Source organism: Nerophis ophidion, linkage group LG06 (assembly GCF_033978795.1).
Source record: "Nerophis ophidion isolate RoL-2023_Sa linkage group LG06, RoL_Noph_v1.0, whole genome shotgun sequence".
NCBI classification, from domain to species: domain Eukaryota; kingdom Metazoa; phylum Chordata; class Actinopteri; order Syngnathiformes; family Syngnathidae; genus Nerophis; species Nerophis ophidion.
This window is the reverse complement of record NC_084616.1, coordinates 39,644,597-39,665,246: the sequence shown is the minus strand read 5'-3', so window position 1 is coordinate 39,665,246 and position 20,650 is coordinate 39,644,597. Positions and strand designations below refer to the sequence as shown.

The following is a 20,650-nucleotide window of genomic DNA, read 5'->3' as shown; positions in this document are numbered from 1 at the left end:
TCCTTGTTTAAAATTCCTGGAGGTGAAACTTTTTCTTATGGATCAGAGCGCGGTCAAGAGAACATGGATCCCTACCAAATGTCAACCAGCAGGTTTCGGTGAGAAAATTGTGGTTAAAAAGTCAGTTCTTACCGGAGAAAAGCTGAGCTTGTGCCGTCCATAGCTGTTGTCGACTCCCCTGAGACACTGCGCTTCAAGACACCCGTGGAGACACCCTTCCGACTATCAGGTAATATTAAACTCACTAAAACACTAGCAACACAATAGAAAGATAAGGGATTTCCCAGAATTAACCTAGTAAATGTGTCTAAAAACATCGGAATCAGTCCCAATGCAATCGTGTTTTTGTTTTTTTACTTTTATTTTATTTTTTTTAAATTTTCTAGTCCGTCGCTATCAATATCCTCAAACACGAATCTTTCATCCTCGCTCAAATTAATGGGGAAATTGTCGTTTTCTCAGTCCTAATAGCACTTTTTGTTGGAGGCTCCCATTAAAAACAATGTGAATATGTGAGGAGCCATCAAACATGTGACGTCATCGTCTGCGACTTCCGGTAGAGGCAGAGCATTTTCTCTTAGCACCGAAAGTTGCGAACTTTATCGTGGATGTTCTCTACTAAATCCTTTCAGCAAAAATATGGCAATATCGCGAAATGATCAAGTATGACACATAGAATGGACCTGCAATCCTCGTTTAAATAAAAAATCTCATTTCAGTGGGCCTTTAACCGCATAATTTCACAATATTTTGGACATCTGTGTTGCTGAATCTTTTGCAATTTGTTCATTTAATAATGGACTCTATAAAAAAACAATGCTGTAGGTGGAAAGCGGTGTATTGCAGCTGTCTTTAGTACTGAGACACAGCCGATGTTTCTTTGTTTGTTGTGAAGCGGAGCAGTCAAGCGAACATGTTTACTCTACGTCAACCAGCATGTTTTTGGATGGGGAAATTTTGATATATATCTTACCGGAGAAATCATTGGATTAATCGTCGTCCTGCAGCAGTGGCAGCTGTGAGCTTGGCTCCTCGGCTTCTCTCTGAGATACTTTGTGTTCACCGCAGCCATCCGACCTCAAAGTATGTCTTTACAATCATTTACAATCTTTAAAATCTCACTAAAACACTATTAAACAATAAGCAGATAAGGGATCATCCAGAATTATCCTAGTAAATGTGTCTAATTACATCTGAAACGCTCACACTGCCGTCGCCCGTAGCCGTCACTTTTTTTTTTTCTATTCCTACACTATCAATATCTTAATTCACGAATCTTTCATCCTCGCTCAAATTAATGGGGAAATTGTCATTTTCTCGGTCCGAAATGCCGTTTAAATAAGAAAATCTAATTTCAGTAGGCTTTTAAAGTGTGTCCAAGAAGACATATAAACCCGAGCGCAACCCGAGCATATTCCAAGGCAAACGGTCAACCCAATTGCTATCCACAAGCGCCGCACGCAGAGCCACCTTAAGCGACTGGTGAAAACGTTCACATAAGCCGTTAGCTTGGGGATGGTAGGCTGTAGTATGGTGCACCTGCACACTTAAGGACTGCGCCAACGCTGACCAAAGCTCCAACACAAACTGGGATCCCCTGTCCGAGGTGATATCAGACGGCGTGCCAAAACGCGCAACCCAGGCTGACAGAAACGCACGGGCAACGTTTATAGAGGCAGTGGAGGAAAGAGGAACCGCTTCTGACCATCTGGTGGTACGATCTACCATCGTTAGCAAGTGTGTATAACTTCTTGAACAGCAGGTTGACCATTACCCCGGGGCCATAAGTGGAAATGCCGTCTAATATCCAGTTTCCGCTGGAACAGTTGGAGGCAGTGGAGGCATTTGACGCATTTTTGAATGAACCATCAAATGTCCCAGCTCGACAAAGAGTGGTAAGGTTTCTTACTTAATATGAATGGTGCCATTAGGTTTATTGATTGTCCATGATTATGCAAATATTCTATTGAATCATCCCTGACAACCAGGCCTGTCCTGAGCCGCCTTTTCCCAGTGGTAAGATTAGGTCAGAGAGCCACAATCTGCCTGGTTTGACATCGTGTGTAAAGATAGCATAGGTCCATTAGCCAAGAGAACAGGTTCTGTTTTTTTTTTCATTTCTGGACGCTTTCAAAAGGAATAAAAACATTTTAAATGCACCTTAAGCTTAAAAATGTTTACCTGTTTGTTTAAAGAGATGTCCATGCCTTTTAGATTTCTTCTTTGGCCACCATTGGAGGCCAGGATGTGAAGCGGGTGACCTGGAACATCCTGGGCAGGATCTTCACAAATGACGTTTCACATCAAATTAATTGGAAGGGTGTCAATAACAAAAAGGCCTATAGCAGGATGGCAAGAAAGACCTTGCTTTTCAGTAGGTATATAATTCAAAGTAATATTACATATGTTCAAAGTCAATAGTGGGGCCAGCCTTAAAAATCGTAGCAACCATCATACCTGTAGCTGCTCCCAAACTTATTCTCTTGGTCAGATTAACGTAACGCTTCAACTGATGTTTGTCGACTTCCTTTATTGCGTTTCTTCGCATGTTCAACACCGTCAATTACCGTAAAAAAACTGAAATAAAGTAATACAAAATCACATGAGGTAGTGAAAAGATTCCTGTTAACTATCTGAATAATGATAACAACATGAATTGATTAACGTGGACCCCGACTTAAACAAGTTGAAAAACTTATTCGGGTGTCACCATTTAGTGGTCAATTGTACGGAATATGTACTGTACTGTGCAATCTACTAATAAAAGTATCAATCAATCAATCAACAAAAATCCTACCTTTCTGACAACATGCACTTTGCGGTGAGACTCCCTCCTTTTGATTCCTTTTTTCGATGGCACTGTAAACGGTGTTGACAATGGCTGCGATTCTCTCCGCCCCTAATTGAGTAGTTAATTGGATTTGTTCACGTTGCCTCGTGCGCTGCAGCTGGCTACCTAACGTGATACGTTCGGAGTTGAAAAATTGTGTCCGACTTCTAAGCCGACAACAGTGTCGCCACCATATCACGTGACCCACAACATTGCGGGAGGAGGTTTTCAGAAGGCGTTCCTTGTCTATGGTTCCTTTGTAGTGTGAGACAGCGCGGTCTCTCCAACGCCCCTTCACAGCGAAATGGTTCCTATTGGTTATAAGTTCAGTGACGTGAGTTCAGGTCCGCTCTCGGCTATTTATATGATGTGAGGTCTTGTTAATAGGCCTACACGAATACAAACATAGAATGATAGTACAAATATAATAAGAAAACAATATCAACTTCCCAAAGTTGGGTTACGGATATTTATTTATGCCATCATCCAACAGAGCCAAACAAACATGAAAAAAACACACAGATTTATCCACATACAGTACTCTGATCAAGGAACCAAATAACGATATTGTTTGAACATTTTGGATGTCTTGCACACCTATACCCTGATCACAAATTCAGTTTACGCACCTCTTATTTTAACCACCTCCTGTAACTTTAAATCATGTTTCTTTTTCAAATGTAATCTCGTTAATACCTATCTCATATTTTGTATTGTGTAAGCATACTTGGCTTTGGATGCTACATACCATAAACATATCTGTCTTGTAATATTGTTTGATTACAGGTGCTGTAACAAAAAATGTGGTGACAAGGTCAGCCACAGGCGCTGAGGTCACCAAACACGCATTCAGGTGGTTCAACCTGGCGGTGGTTCCGCCTCCACCTCAACAGACAGAGGAATAGAAATATGTATCAATAAAAAACCTTTTATTGAATTTCTTGTCATTCACCAGTTAACCACTTTCTGATATGTTAGCTGTGCATGGAGCAGCATTTCTTTTAAATTGTAGCCTAATTGATTAAATATTCATATTTACTATATTTACATTTATATATATATTTATATATTATATATTTACTTTATAGAGTGAATTGACCATTTTCTGTTTCTGCCTATTGACAATATTGTTAGTTTAAAAATATAAGAACAAAACAAGCAAAGATGTGGATGATATACACATGCAAACTTTAAAGTATGTGATAGATGGAATTAGTGCTCCATTAGCGTATCTATTTAACCTTTCATTTGAAATGGGAGTATTTCCTCAACTAATGAAAATTGCAAAAGTTGTTCCTATTCACAAAGCGGGAGACGGACACGTATTCACAAACTACAGACCAATCTCAATACTACCACAGTTCTCCAAAATATTAGAAAAAATATTTATAAATAGATTTGATGGCTTTGTAGAAAAAAATGAATTATTAACAGATAGGCAGTATGGTTTCAGGAATAATCGATCAACAGCACAAGCATTAACAGATTTAATTGAAGAAATAACTGATAGTATTGATAAAAATAAATATACAATAGGAGTATTCTTAGATCTTAAGAAGGCTTTTGATACAGTAGACCATAGTATTCTTATTAGAAAAATGGAAAAATATGGTTTTAGGGGTATTGTTCTGGAATGGATAAAAAGTTATTTATCTGATAGAAAGCAGTTTGTACAGATATCACAAAAAAAATCATGTTGGTTAAATATTAAATGTGGGGTACCACAGGGGTCAGTCTTAGGGCCCAAAATGTTCATCATGTATATAAATGATATTTGTCAGGTAACTGAAAACCTTAAATATGTGTTATTTGCGGATGACACCAATGTACTCTGTTCTGATGTGGACTTGCAGCAGCTCCTGAGGACCGTCACCATGGAGATGTATAAACTAAAAAAATGGTTTGATGCTAATAAATTATCATTAAACCTAAATAAAACTAACTTTATGTTATTTGGAAATAAGAGAAATGATATAGATGTAAAATTGTATATAGACAATGTTAGTATAGAAAGAGTAAACAAAATCAAATTTTTGGGTGTGATCTTGGACCACAGGATCTGCTGGAAGTCACACATTACATACATCAAAGGGAAGTTGGCCAGAAGTATTGCTGTCCTGGGTAAAACAAGGCACATTCTTAATCAAAAAACATTACACACTCTTTATTGTACACTTGTTTTACCATATTTGAGTTACTGTCTAGAAGTTTGGGGAAATACATACGGGACGAACATCCAACCACTATTCATAATGCAAAAAAGGGCCATCAGACTGATACACAACACAGGACCCCGAGAACACACTAATGGATTATTTATAAAAACATTTGATTTAAAACTACCAGATCTCATCCAACTCAAGACTGCCCAAATGATTTATAAAGCAAGTAAACATTTACTTCCAACAGGGTTACAGAGAAGATTTTTACAAAGAGAAGGGAATTATAATTTAAGAGGAGAACTACTTTTTAAGATCCAATATTGTAGAACAACGCAGAAACGAATGAGTATAACAATAGCAGGGGTTAAAATATGGAACTGTTTAAAGGATGAAATAAAACACAGCACCAACATAAACCAGTTTGAAAAGCTTTTTAAATCATTTATCATTAGTAAATATAAGAAAGAAGAGCAAACATTGTTTTAGAAAGACAATAATATATAATATGTATATAAATACAATTTATGATTTCATAATTATACATATAGGTTATATTAAAATGTATATATTACCACTTTATATGGAATTTTAATGAATTGTGTATATATAATATATATATATATATATATATATATATATATATATATATATATATATATATATATATATATATGTGTGTGTGTATATATATATATAAGTGTACAAATGTATATGTTTGATTTAAATGTTAAACTGTGTATATGAGACGTGTGCTACATACATGTTGCTTATATATTGTTTAAAAAAAAAAAAAAAAAGTAATATAAGTGAAGCATGTTTTAGATTTTATATATTTTGAACCTTGCTCTTGTTGTGATGGGGTAGGTTTATATAAGCGTTGCTTCAACCTACACCCTTTCGGCTCAATCATTGCACAAATGAGTGTTTTTTTTTGTTTGTTTTTTCTTTTCTTGTTGTTGTTCTTTGTTTTATGTGAAGATTGCCGAAATAAAATACATTGATTGATTGATTGATTGATTGATAAGGCAAATAATATTTATAAATATGCATTGCCTAAGCTTATAAGCTTAGCCATATATTGCTGTAGTAGGGCCTAATGATAAATCACTATGATGAAATAGGAAACTTTCCTATTTTATCCTACAGCAAGAACAGAAGGGATTTTGAAAATAAGATAAACAGGTCCAAAATGGACCCGGGCCAGATGAGCCAGGGTTTTTATGAGTCCGTTGCTGGTCCGTGGCGGATGTATGTGCGGGTCCCAAGCGCACCCGCCGCGGAGGTAAGGTTTTGATTATGGATGCGGAGCGGATTCAACTGCTCCAAAATATTCCTGATGTTCAAACCGCTGCCCTAGAGGAACGAATTAAATGTTTGGAACTTGCCGACCTACAGCAAGAAATAGAGGAAGACAGGAAAGCTGACTTGGAGGCGAAGGGATTGGATGAACAAGCTAAAGAAGGACAAAGACTACAAGATGATGCTCACCTTGCCAAGGAGAGTATGGCAAAGGAAATGGAACGGCGCAGACGCTTAAAGAAACTGGAAAAAGACTTACACATTGCCCATATTGTCAAGTCTTTCCTGTCGGAGTCTGAAGATGATGCAATGTCAACAACGTCAGCTCCACACTCTGCCGACATGCTTCAGCTCCTATCAACGGCTCATTTGAAACCTTCTACTGCTATCCCAATGACACAGCCATTAACGATTCCCATTCCCGTCCAAGATGCACAAACTTGTGTCCCGACTTTAGTAGCCCCCACTATTGCTCCTGCCTCTGTCACCTTGCCTGCATCTGTGTCTTCCACAAGTCAACATATGCCAGTCTTTCCCACATTTAGTTACAACAATGACACATGCAGCAGCAGTGCCACAAACCATGCAAACTTCTGTACCGGAACCACCAGTTCCAACTGGTGCACCTCCTCTAGCTGGACAGTATCTTCACTACACCTTACCATATGCTACTCTAGCCCTGGCAGCACTACCCTGGTCCTACCCGGGCATCGAGACGCTGATTGCTACATCCTATGGCATTCCAAACCAGTACTTCCAAGGTTTGAGAGTGGCCATGAAAGTGACTTCGCTCTACTTAAGATGGCGCTAGAAAACTTGATGAATAGTCATCCTCACCTGAGCGAGCAATATAAATATTAAGTTCTGCTAAATCAGCTCAAACTCCCTAACGCTCAGGAGTTAGCCAAGTCATTCATGTATGACCCAAAACCGTACACGGCTGCGCTAGGGGCTCTACAAGACAAATATGGCCATCCAAGACAACTAGTACAGAGTGAATTAGGATCTATCCTTAACTCACCAGCCATCAAAGTGGGGGATGCAGAAGCTTTCGAAAACCTTCGCTCTCTCAATTCAGACCTTAGTTGGTATGCTGCGGACTTTAGAGTGACCCCTTGGATGCGAGCTCAAATGTGGTTCTCACGTTGACCGCCTCATAAGTAAAATGCCTCCCACTCACCGAGACAGATTTGTGGAATACTGTCTTTGTCGAGGCATCCTACAGCCAGGTTCCAACCAAACTTACACCCAGCCCGACCTGGCATCCTGGCTCCAAGTTAAGGCTCAAGTAAAGCGCCTGGCCAGCCGAGTCACTCACCTCTACAACTCGGGGCCTCCTCCTGCCAAGAAGGAGCATAATAGTCCATGGCCCAAACAAAGGACTGCGTCAGTTCTCCTATGTTCTGGTGAGACTAGTGGCTGCCAGAGCACTAACGTGACAAAGTCACAACCCTTAAAACCTAGTCCTTATTGTTCATTTTGCAACAGTAAGGAACATTAACTCAACTCATGTCTCGACTTCAAGAAACTGAATACCAGTGAAATCAATAAGTGGATCCAACAAGGTAACAGGGAAGTGCAGTCGTGGCCACAAATCTGCAGCATGTACGCTTAAACGCCCTTGTAAATTATGCAAAGAGACGCACCTCACTGTACTGCATGACACGATCCAAGAGTCAACTCAACAAGTCCTGATGATGAGTAACCAAACCCCCACAGTCTACCTGGAACAGTCTCAAAGCCCTCAAAGAGTTTTGCTGAAAGTTGTTAAAGTGCTCTTACACAATTGAGACCGCACCCTACAGACATTTGCTGTGCTCCATGATGGTTCTGAGAGAACACTCATCCTCCCCTATGCAGTAGAACAGCTACAACTTGCTAAGTATCCTGAAACTCTTCACCTGAGAACTGTTCAACAAGAAGGGAAAGTGCTCAATGGTTCATCAGTCAACCTTCACATCTCCCCCATCTTTAATCCAAGCAAGAAGTACTGGATTAAAAATGCCTTCACAGCTGAGAATCTGAGCCTATCTCAGCACACATATCCAGTACCAGCCCTCCAAAAAACACTACGAGCACCTCAAGGACCTTCCTTTGCTGCCTATCCATCGAGCGCAACCGCTACTCCTCATAGGTTCTGATATGTCTCAGCTTCTTGCTCCTACAGAGCCGGTGCGAGCAGGCCCATCAAGCGGCCCCATAACAGTCTGTACCAACCTAGGCTGGTCCCTTCAAGGTCCGTCTGTGACATTTGTATCTTCCCATCAGCCTTCCTGTCTGCATGTTACCACTGAATTCCCATATACAGAACTTCTCAAGAATGTGGAACGACTCTGGCAGATCGATATTCTCCCTTACGTCAGCAAAAAGATTGCATCTCGTTCCAAGCAGGACCAACAAGCTCTCTCTCTTTTCCAGACTGACTCCAAGCGTGTACCTGTTGATGGTATCCAGCGCTACACGACACCCCTGTTACGTCGCCAGTCAAGCACTATGCTATGTGCACCCTCAGATGCTGTAATGCCAAACTTGCGCAGCACTGAACGCAGATTGGCCAAAGACCCTCACCTTGCAACCTCTTATTGTAGAGAGATGGACAAACTTATCCAAAAAGATACGTTGCTGCGATTCCTTCAGAGGAGGCAGCAAAGAGTACTGAATCGTGGTACGTACCACATCATATGGTGCACCACAATGGGAAAGACAGAGTGGTCTTAAACTGTTCTTTCTCCTACAATGGCCAGTCTTTGAATGATCATCTCCTTCCTGGGCCAACGTTGGGCCCTACTATGATTGGGGTCCTCTTGCAGTTCCGATGTGATGCCATAGCCATAAGCAGGGATATCAAGTCGATGTTTCATCTGATCCGCTTACTTGACCATGATAAACCACTCCTTCAATTCCTGTGGCGGAACATGGAAAGGGAATCTAAAGCACGGATCTTTGAATGGCAGGTCCTACCTTTCGGAAAAACCTGCAGCCCCTGTTGTGCAGTGTACGCCTTACAGCAGCACGTCAGGGACTATGAGACACCAGACTCTCTGCTAAAGCAAGTGGTTGAGCACTCCTTCTATGTGGACAAATGCCTCCACAGTCTGATTAAGGTTGAAGAAGCCAAATCTCTAATAAACACTCTGCGTGAACTTCTTAGCAAGGCAGCTTTTGAGATCCGACAGTGGGCTCGCAACATGCCAGTAGTTGTGGCCCATCTACCACCTGATGCACGATCAGCAACTAGTGAGCTGTGGTTATCGTTAACCTCAACGAACCCACTCTTGGACTATGCTGGGATTGTTTGAATGACACGCTGAGTTTCAAGCGTCAAACAACAGAACCATCAGCTGCCACTCTTCGAAATGTCTACAGTGTGCTGGCCAAGCTTTATGACCCCCTAGGATTCATTGTACCATTTACCATTCGGTGTAAGGTGCTCATCCAAGAAATGTGGACGTCCAACCTCGGCTGCGACGACAAGATCCAGCCTGCAGATCTCCTTGACAAGTGGTCGAACTGGGTACGTGAGATTCCCACTTTACAACAATTCAAGGTGACCCGTTCTGATGTACCTTTGACTGTGAACACTTCCACTGTAACCTGACATATTCACATCTTCTGTGACGCCTTTATGCAGTCAGTAGATGACAATCAGCATACCCATGTGTCTTTCATGTTCACCAGATCACGAGTTTCGCCAAAGAAACAACTATCCATCCTGCGACTAGAGCTAAGTGCCGCACTTAAATGAGCACAGGTGGCCAAAGTGATAGAGACAGAGCTCGGTGTCCCTTCAGATCGCATCACACTATGGTCAGATTCAACGACCATGCTACACTGGATTAAATCAGAATCCTGTCGCTTCAAAGTCTTTGTGGGGACTCGCATCACCGAAATCCAAAACCAAACAAACCCCACTCAGTGGCGTTATGTTGATTCTCTGAACAATCCAGCAGACGATAGCACTCGCGGACTCACCCTGCAGGAAATTATCCAAGAGCACCGCTGGAATAAGGGCCCGCACTTCCTTTACCTGGCAGAAAATGAGTGGCCCAATTTGCCTAATATTTTTCTATTTTGTTTCCATTTATACACCCATTATTTACTTTTCACTGTTTAAATTCAATCTCAATTCTGTACACTGCTGCTGGAATTTTAATTTTCCTGAGTGAACTCTCCTGAAGGAATCAATAAAGTACTATCTATCTATCTATCTATCTATCTATCTATCTATCTATCTATCTATCTATCTATCTATCTATCTATCTATCCATCCATGCATCCGTCCATCCATCTTTCCTGTGATAAAATGGCAACCAAGGTAATCAAAAAGGTCAACCAAAGAACGAGATTCCACTACAGAATCTCCTCTCTGGTCAACAAAAGCACCTTGAATATTCTAGCGGGAACTCTCTTTCAACCCTTTTTCGATTACGCTTGCACCTCCTGGTACCCCAGCACCTCTAAAACCCTCTAATCTAGACTCCAAACATCCCAGAACAAGCTAGTCCGGTTACTTTTAGACCTCCACCCCAGATCACACCTCACTCCAACCCACTTCTCCAAAGTGGGCTGGCTCAGGGTGGAGGACAGAGTAAAACAACTTGCACTGAGCCTAGTCTATAAAATCTGCTACACTTCCCTGATACCGAAGTACATGTCAAACTACTTCCTTAACGGCAGCCATAACCACAACACCAGGGGGAGCTCCACAAACCACGTTAACCCAGATTCTGATCCAACAAAGGTCTTAACTCATTCTCTTTCTATGCCACATCAATGTGGAATGCAGTCCCAACAGGTGTAAAAGCAAGTACATCTCTATCGTCCTTCAAAACCGCTGTAAAACAACACCTCCAGGCAACTTCAACCCTTTATTAATACCCTCCTCCATTTACATCCCATCTCCCCGGATTGTAAATAACCTAATGTAAATAATCAAATGTACTTCTAATGTATATACTGTACTTGTTCTTATGCTATCTGAACTCACTATGTTCTCTGCTGGCTGTACATATTCTACTAAGTAAGAACTACACTGTTTCAATGTCCATTTCTCTGTTGATGCAATTGTTGATGACTGAAGTACTGATATCAACCAAAGCTCCTCATCCCACCCCCCGGATTGTAAATAATTCAATGTATATACTATGATGATTAACCTGTGTGATGACTGTATTATGCTGATAGTATATATTTGTACCATGAATTGATTAACGTGGACCCCGACTTAAACAAGTTGAAAAACTTATTTGGGTGTTACCATTTAGTGGTCAATTGTACGGAATTTGTACTGAACTGTGCAATCTACTAATAAAAGTTTCAATTATTCAATCAATTTCTGAAAGTAAAACCCAATTGTTCACATTGAGGCAATTATTTCAAATTATTAATCGAATCTTGGAAAATTGTTAAAATTAGAAAAAAAAAACTAATATAATGCCTTTATTGGCCTACTTGACGTTGAGTTGGATAAGCCCAATTGTTTGTATTTTGTATATTTGTATCTATTTGTATTGTCTTTTACTTGAATTAGTTTTACATGTTTTGGTTGAATAAGGCCGATGACCTCGTGCATATTTGAAAATATTGGAATGTACTAAAAGTGCCTTTATTTGTTTTTACATTGTGAATATATATTGTTTGTGTGTACAATTGTTCAGTTAAACAAAACATTTAAGTTACAAACTAAAGTGGATCTGTGTACCTTCCGCTCATTCTATTTCCAATTCTGAAATGCAAATCAAAATTTTTATTATATATGGCAGATTTTAAAATACACAAAAAATGTTGATGATGTTCATGAATTGATTAACGTTGACCCCGACTTAAACAAGTTGAAAAACTTATTTTGGTGTTACCTGGGAACACCTCGGGATCCCCCGGGAAGAGCTGGACGAAGTGGCTGGGGAGAGGGAAGTCTAGCTTCCCTGCTTAGTCTGCTGCCCCCGCGACCCGAAGAAGATGGATGGATGGATGTACAGAATACCGTATTTCCTTGAATTGCCGCCGGGGCGCTAATTAATTTAAAACCCCTTCTCACTCCTGCGCTTACCAAAGGCATGCGGTAAAAGTAAGCATGCACTAATTATTTTAAAACCTCTTCTCACTCCGGCACTTACCAAAGGTATGCAGTAAAAATTTGAGTGTGATGTAAGCTTGGACCTTAAATCCTACTGAATAGCTCGAAATCTTCTTCCCTTTATGCGACTTCAAATTACCGGTATTAAAATCAGCCTCCTCCATTTTGAAAATGATGACAGGGGAAGTGTCACTCGTGACGTCACGAGTTTGACTAGGCGGTAATACTAAGCATGCGCTAATTATTTTGGGAAGCGAGTTTGACCCGGCAGTAATTCAAGGCAGGCGCATACTATATGCCCTGCGGCAATTCAAGGAAATACGGTATGTACTGTACTGTGCAATCTACAAAAAAAAAGTTTCGATCAATCAATTCAATTAATCAATCAATTAATCATAAAAATGTTGCCATGAATTTGGATTTTGTGCTGTTTTCCTTTTATGGATTTTTTTATTTACAGTTAAACACAAAAATCGAAATTCATTAAAAATACAAAAATGCGTGGTTATCTGTGCAATGACAAATTGAACCGGAAGCAGTATTTTAGCTTTTCCTTTGCGTTTAGGGTCTGTGTTCTTTCTGTTCATTGTATTTCTAAGTCTTAAATGTGTTGTAAGCACAATACCAATGGCGCGCAATATGCAAATTTAATGTCAAATCAAATCAAATGAAATGTTTATTGGATTCATCACTATACAGTGTACATCCACGACAGAACTACTGACTAAACTACTACCACAACTTGGTTTACTATTTATAAAGTATAATAATGTAGGGTTACCTGGAACTTGAAATAGGCCACCCGGCCTGAATCCACACGTGGTAGTAGTTTAGTCAGTAGTTTAGTCGTGGATGTACACTGTATAGTGATGAATCCAATAAACATTTCATTTGATTTGATGTGATTTGACATTAAATTTGCAAAATGCGGTTGCGCATTTTGCGAATGGCACGCCATTGTTATTGTGCTTACAACAAATGCAAATCAAAAAACATATTTCGGACCATTTTTTTCTGTTTTCATTTCTGAAACAAAATGTGGACAATTATTTAATGACACTTTTTTTTTTAAAACGATATTGTTGAACATGATAACGTGATTGCGCCTTTACTTGTTATAATGTACGCTTTTATTTTGGAGTGCTGTGCACCAGGAAGTGAGAAGGGAGGTGCGAGAAGCTTCCGGAAGGAGACACGCGGAACTAACAAACATTTGGATTGAATTTGGCGGCGGCGAGAGTGTCTAAATCTGTTTTGGCGGTTGAGCATAAGCTGTTTAGTGACTGGATCGAGATGGAAGGGGATAGTGACGGGATGTATGAGGATAGTATGGAAATGGATAGGACTAGAGGGGAGAGAGGAAAGAAGGGGAGAGGAGGGAGTGAAGGAAAGTCGAGTGCTAAAAGAGTGCATGAAGACGATGAAGAGGTTGATAAGAGGAAAAGGGTTATGGTGGATGAATATAAGATAATTTATATATTTAAATCAAACCAAGATATGAATGACATTAGTTTGATGACACTGGTTAAGGGATTAAAGAAGGACATTGGAGAGGTGGAGATAGCGAAGGTGCTCAGGGACGGACGGCTGTTGATTGAATGCAAAAATGGAGAGCAAAAGAACAAAGCAATGCGATTGCAAAAACTGTGCAACAAAATAATAAAGGAAAAAATCGAAGTGGGAGAACGAAAGGGGGCAAGAGGAGATGTGACAGGAATCCCAAGAGGAGAAAATTTAGATGATCTGAAAAAAGAAATAAAAGGAGGAACTGTCACTATGATGAAAAGAATGATGGCATTTAGGAACGGTGAAAAGACTGAGAGCGAATCCGTACTAGTGCAATCATGATTGGGTATCTAAGCTTCTATGTTAGAGCTTACTGCCACCCCCAGTGTAACTGTTGCGACTAATAATTATAATTTGTTTTATTTCTCTAAAAACAGAATAAGTTAAGTTCACAAAAGGGAATTTAAATCAAAATGTATAAAAGTTCATAAGAAGGCTTTATTTAAGTTACTATGGTTAAAAATTTAATTTCATGCCTTTTTGTTGGGTTTGTGGGCATGTGTTTGTTTTGAAGTGTCTCGATTGGTCTGTGAACGGATATAAGGAAGCTACTTCCGGGTATGAGGAAAATCTGTTTGATGCAATGAGAAGGGATAAAGAGAGCGACTGATGGTTACAAGGACTAAAAAGTGTCACAAGGACTTTCAGCGTTTGGGTCACAAGAGCCAGAAGATCACAATTTCCTCCTAAAAGAAGCATGCAGGCCAACGAGGTATTTGTCATTTCTGTTTGTATTTTACTTCGGTAAATGTTTGAGCCACATGCTGTGCATGTTATTTTTACGTTTGTAACGTGCTTTATTTTATTAACAGTTTTCATGGTGAATTGAAGGGAAAGAAAGCCTTCAATAAATCAGTTCAAGAAAGCCATTGTGTCAGTGCTATGTGGAGGGAGTTACAGTGAAAACTCGCACTGTTCAACGACCGGTGGACAACGCTGAGACTGTCGGCAACATTAAAGAACCCGGGCAGCGCAGCGCAGCTGTGACGTCATCAGCACTGAGCAGAAGAGGCCCCCCCCCTCGCGCGCGCACAGACTCAAAAGGAAGACACAGGTAATCACAGCGTTTTCAGTAGGCTGTTAAGAAGCCAATAAGGAACACTGGACACTAAAAGAGTGACTAAAAAGAGACTGAAACGTATGGAGATACTGTGGAGTGTGTGGTAAACGTCTGGACTTATCTGATCATTTAATTTAAGTTAAAAGAACCTTGTCATGCAAGAGACATTTAAAAGGGCGTTTTGCTAAATAAATGAAAGTAGGCTATTGGCCATTTAATTTAATATTGAAGCTTTTCTATTTTCTTTAATATTTTCCAATTGCCTTTGAATGCATATATTTGAGTTTTGAAGTGATATAAACTGCATATTTTTTGTGTTTTGCAAAGTGATATTCAAAGATTTAATTTAAGATGTGTATTTGTTTAAGCTCTAAGGTATTTACATTTAAGGTATCTACAATTATTGATATTTGCATTGGACAAGTTCATCTAAGGGTGATTTAAAATGTATTCTATTGCTAATATTTTCTGTTGATACATATTGGACAATTTAAAAAAAATTAAGTGTGTTTAATTTAACTGATTAAAAAAAAATGTCAAAGTCAGGTGAGCCTACAGAACAGGTAAGGGACAGGGACAGGGAAGATGTCCTCCTGACACCTGTACAGCCTTATGAGAATGGTGCTGAAGAGGAAAAGCAGCAAGAGGAAAATCAAGAGCTGAGGAGAGGTACAAGACTAAGAACTCTAACAGAAAAGGGTAAAGGAATGCTAATGATGAAAATCAACACACTTCAGTTCAAGTTCAACGCCAGTTATGGAAGATGGAGAGCTCAAGTTAAAGCTGCTAAGATGCCATTATCATCAAAAGAACTTTTGGATGAGTCATTGGTTAATTCCATTATTGGTGAAATCAAACGTCTTTCTACAGATGTCATGAGTGCTTATGAAGAGCTACGCCAAGTTTCAACTCCAGAACAGGAAACGCGACGAAAAGTTGACACATGTACAAAGACATCCACTTTCATTCTCTCTGTAGCTACAAGCCGTCTGGATAGAAATATTCCAGAAGAGGAGCCAGAATGGGCAGAAGCTGGTTCTATATTTAACTCAACTTGTAAAAGCTCTGTCATGTCTATTTTGAAAGGCTACACAGAAAGCACCAAATCTTCTGTGGGTCGCCAAGAAGCTGCCGCTGAAGCTGCTGCAAGCCAAGCTGTTCTAAAAGTGCTACAAGAGCAAGAAAGAGAACAATTGGAATTAAATATTCTTGAAGAAAAAGCTAGAAAGAAGATAGCTGAACAAGAAGCAGCAGCCCGAAAGCGTCGCTTACAGCAAGAAGAAGATGAAGTGAGGCGAAGAATACAGAGAGAAGAAGAGGAAGCTGAAATAAAAGCTCAATTAGAAGAAGAACATATAGCTCTACAAAGAACTCTAGAGGAAAAACGGAGAAAGATAAAGAAATTGGAGACAGTGAAAAGTCTTAATGCAGCAAATGCGAGAATGCTGATATATGATCAAAGGAGTGTCAAAGAAGAGCGGAGTGACAAGTTAGGAGATGATTTTAAAGAAGATGACCAAGTATCTGCACCCTCAAGTCATCTGTCTACACATAGGTCTTCCGTATCAAAAGTTAAGAAAACCTCCAATGACAGTACGGCAGAGCTCGTTAAGATGCTAGCAGGTGCTTTAAGTGTCAACAGAATCCCAATTCCTGAACCTGCAACATTCAGTGGGGATCCATTGAAATATAGTGACTGGAAACTATCTTTTAAAATTTTGATAGACCAGAAGAACATACAAGAGAATGAGAAGATATACTACCTACGAAGATACATAGGTGGTCAAGCCAAGAAAGCCCTTGATGGTTACTTCCTGCTCGGAACTGAATCTGCCTATACTGCTGCATGGGAGATTCTGGAGGAGCGATACGGAAACCCATTTACAATTGCAAAAGCATACAGAGACAAGCTTCAAGCGTGGCCTAAGATTGGTTCTAAGGATAGTCTGGAGCTCCGAGAGTTCACAGATTTTCTCCGCAGTTGTGAGGCTGCCATGGTTAACATCAAGGCATTGGAGATCCTGAATGACTGTAATGAAAACAGGAAGATCCTTTCTAAGTTACCAGATTGGCTGATCGCAGCTTGGAATCGAAAGGTTATGGAAATGGAACAAGAGAAAAAACAATTTCCCTCTTTCAGTCATTTTGTCAGATTTCTAACATGGGAAGCTAAAGTCGCCTGCAACCCTATCACTTCAGTGCAGTCACTGAAATCAAGTGATACGGACAAGCCAAGGTCTCAAAGACTGCAAAGCTTTGGAGCAAAGACGTTGAACACAAGTTCTAATGAAAAGACACTAACAAGTTTCAATGAAAAGACTACAACCTCCAAGGAAAATAATTTCATGACATGCATTTTCTGTGAAAGGAACAATCATACATTACATAAATGCAGGAAGTTAATGGAGAAAGCTGTGACGGACAGAGTCAAGTTCATCCAAGCTGAACGTTTATGCTTTGGTTGTCTTCAGTCTGGACACCGCTCAAAGAACTGCAGCAATAGGAGTGTTTGCGACACATGCGAAAAGAAGCATCCAACTTGTCTGCATGAGGAGCGAACCAAAGATGAGCAAAAGCCACCGCAAGCCAAGCCAAGTACAAGTCAAGAAAATCCTAATGAAATATTACCTCAAGCACCCCAAAACAAAGAAAGAACCAAAGAAGCTACTTCATGTACAGTAATACTTCAAAAAGATAACATACAAACGGCTGCAATAATCCCAGTCTGGCTTTCATCCACAACTCAACCAACCCAAGAGGTCCTTGTGTATGCTCTGTTGGATTCTCAAAGCGATACAACTTTTGTTCTGAGTGAAGTAGCAGATGCATTGGAAGTGGACAAAGAGCAAGTCAAGCTAAAGCTTTCTACTATGACCTCAAGAATTACTGTAGTAAGCTCCCAAAAAGTAACCAACCTGCAAGTAAGAGGCTTTTATTCAGGTGAGAAGATTGCCTTACCACCAGTCTACACACGTGAGTTCATTCCGGCGAACAGAACTCATATACCTACAAGTGAAACCGCAAAAGCATGGTCCCATCTAAAGCATCTCCAAGATGAGATACCACCTCCGCAAGACTGCGGAGTAGGTTTGCTCATTGGGTACAATTGCTCACAAGCCTTACTTCCCAGGGAAGTCGTGTCTGGCAAAGAAAAACAGCCCTACGCCCAGCGTACAGACCTTGGATGGAGTATTATTGGTAACCAGAATCCCTACGTAGACTACGGCGATGTCATCAGAGACAGCCATCGCATTGTAGTGAGACAAGTGACACCAGGTTTGAAGCCTAATGTCAACCTCACGGGACCAAAGTTTCTCTGGCAAACACAACTACCCAAAAGAGAGTGCACGGTGGGAGAAATCAAGGAAGATGATCCTGAAGCTGTCGTGTGTAACACCAATGCAGAAGAAGATAGATCATTGCTGAATCGCCTGGAGAAATTCTCTGATTGGTCAAGAGTGGTAAGAGCAATTGCCAGATTGAAACGATGTGGAAAAGAACACAAAGGTGTGAAACAAAGAACTAATGAAAGTACAAGTCTGGAAGAAAGAAAATAAGCAGAACTTACTATCATCAAGCTAGTTCAAGCAGAAGTATTCTCAGATGAGATAAAGAGCTTGGAACTTGAGAAAGCAGTTTTCAAGACTAAAGACAGTAAGCTGTGCAAGTTAAATCCATTCCTGGATAAAGAAGGCATCTTAAGAGTGGGAGGCCGCTTGAGTCAAGCCGCATTGCATCCACACGTAATGCATCCGGCAATACTCCCAAAGAGCAGCCATATCACAGCCTTGCTTATTAAGCACTTCCACGAGAAGGTGCATCATCAAGGACGTGGAATGACGATGAACGAAATGCGAGCCAATGGATGGTGGGTCCTAGGATGCAGCAGTGCCGTCTCGTCACACATTTTCAAATGTGTCAAGTGTCGAAAGTACAGAAGGAGTACTGAAGAACAGAGAATGGGTGACTTACCTGAAGATAGGACAGAGACTACTCCACCTTTCACTTACACCGGCATAGATTGCTTCGGTCCGATCTATGTTAAAGATGGAAGGAAGGACATGAAAAGATATGGTCTCTTACTTACGTGTCTATGCTCAAGAGCCATACACATTGAAGTCGTTGATGATATGACAACTGATGCATTTATCAACGCTTTAAGAACATTCATTGCCATAAGAGGAATTTTCGTCAGCTAAGATGCGACCAAGGCACCAATTTTGTTGGTGCAAAGAGAGTTTGCTGAACTTATGACAGGAATGGATCAAGAAAGAGTGAAGGCTCTCGGATGCGAGTTCCTTATTAAACCCTCCAGCGGCTAGTCACATGGGCGGCATATGGGAGAGGCAAATTAGAACAATAAGAAGTGTTCTTATGGCTGTTCTCGACCAGTCGGCGCGAAGGCTCGACAGTACCTTACTACGAACAGTCCTGTATGAGGTCATGGCCATCATTAACAGTAGACCACTTACTGCTGAACACTTAAATGACCCATCCGGACCAGAACCTTTAACCCCAAACCATATACTCACAATGATGTCAACAATTATACTGCCCCCACCTGGAGAATTCGACAGAGAAGATCTGTACCTTAAGAAGAGGTGGCGTCGAGTCCAGTATTTGGCCGATGAGTTTTGGACCCGTTGGAAAAGGGAATATCTTTTGAATCTACAATCAAGGCAAAAGTGGCACAAGAACAGAAGGAACTTGAAGGTCAATGACATCGTCCTTCTGAAAGACGACCTGGCACCACGCAACGAATGGAAGATGGCCAGAATCACCGATGTCTACCCAGGGTCAGATGGTAGGGTGAGGAAACTAAAACTGATGGTTAGTGAAACTACATTTGATAAAAAGGGAAAGCTCACAACTAAAACCGGGTTTCTTGACAGACCTGTACAGAAGGTGGTTATTCTGCTTGAAGCAGAGTGAGTTTAAATTTCATGTGTTTGCTTGAGTGCACTTTCATTGTAAATGTACAAGAACAGAAGAAGTTTATTTTGAAGTTAAAAATGTTTAAAAGAAATCCCACATTAAGGTTTGTGTGATTTGGTGGGAGTGTAACTGTTGCGACTAATAATTATAATTTGTTTTATTTCTCTAAAAACAGAATAAGTTAAGTTCACAAAAGGGAATTTAAATAAAAATGTATAAAAGTTCATAAGAAGGCTTTATTTAAGTTACTATGGTTAAAAATTTAATTTCATGCCTTTTTGTTGGGTTTGTGGGCATGTGTTTGTTTTGAAGTGTCTCAATTGGTCTGTGAACGGATATAAGGAAGCTACTTCCGGGTATGAGGAAAATCTGTTTGATGCAATGAGAAGAGATAAAGAGAGCGACTGATGGTTACAAGGACTAAAAAGTGTCACAAGGACTTTCAGCGTTTGGGTCACAAGAGCCAGAAGATCACAATTTCCTCCTAAAAGAAGCATGCAGGCCAACGAGGTATTTGTCATTTCTGTTTGTATTTTACTTCGGTAAATGTTTGAGCCACATGCTGTGCATGTTATTTTTACGTTTGTAACGTGCTTTATTTTATTAACAGTTTTCATGGTGAATTGAAGGGAAAGAAAGCCTTCGATAAATCAGTTCAAGAAAGCCATTGTGTCAGTGCTATGTGGAGGGAGTTACACCCAGTACGTTGTTTCAAGTGCCAA

General features: G+C 40.3%; 1 protein-coding gene and 1 long non-coding RNA gene across 2 annotated transcripts; one reads left to right on the top strand and one right to left on the bottom strand.

The window, feature by feature from the left end:
* Window positions 1-2,187: 2,187 nt before the first annotated feature.
* Window positions 2,188-2,921, bottom strand: LOC133553942 (uncharacterized). The gene is made up of 3 exons (XR_009807019.1): window positions 2,798-2,921; window positions 2,458-2,577; window positions 2,188-2,339 (listed from the first exon to the last, which is right to left on the bottom strand). It is a non-coding gene; the product is annotated as an uncharacterized LOC133553942 (long non-coding RNA).
* Window positions 2,922-13,532: 10,611 nt separating this feature from the next.
* Window positions 13,533-20,591, top strand: LOC133554697 (uncharacterized). The gene is made up of 2 exons (XM_061903728.1): window positions 13,533-14,645; window positions 14,746-20,591. The coding sequence occupies exon 2, from the start codon at window positions 15,527-15,529 to the stop codon at window positions 18,548-18,550; it is 3,024 nt and encodes a 1,007-aa protein (XP_061759712.1). The 5' UTR covers window positions 13,533-14,645; window positions 14,746-15,526; the 3' UTR covers window positions 18,551-20,591.
* The last annotated feature ends 59 nt before the right edge of the window (window positions 20,592-20,650 follow it).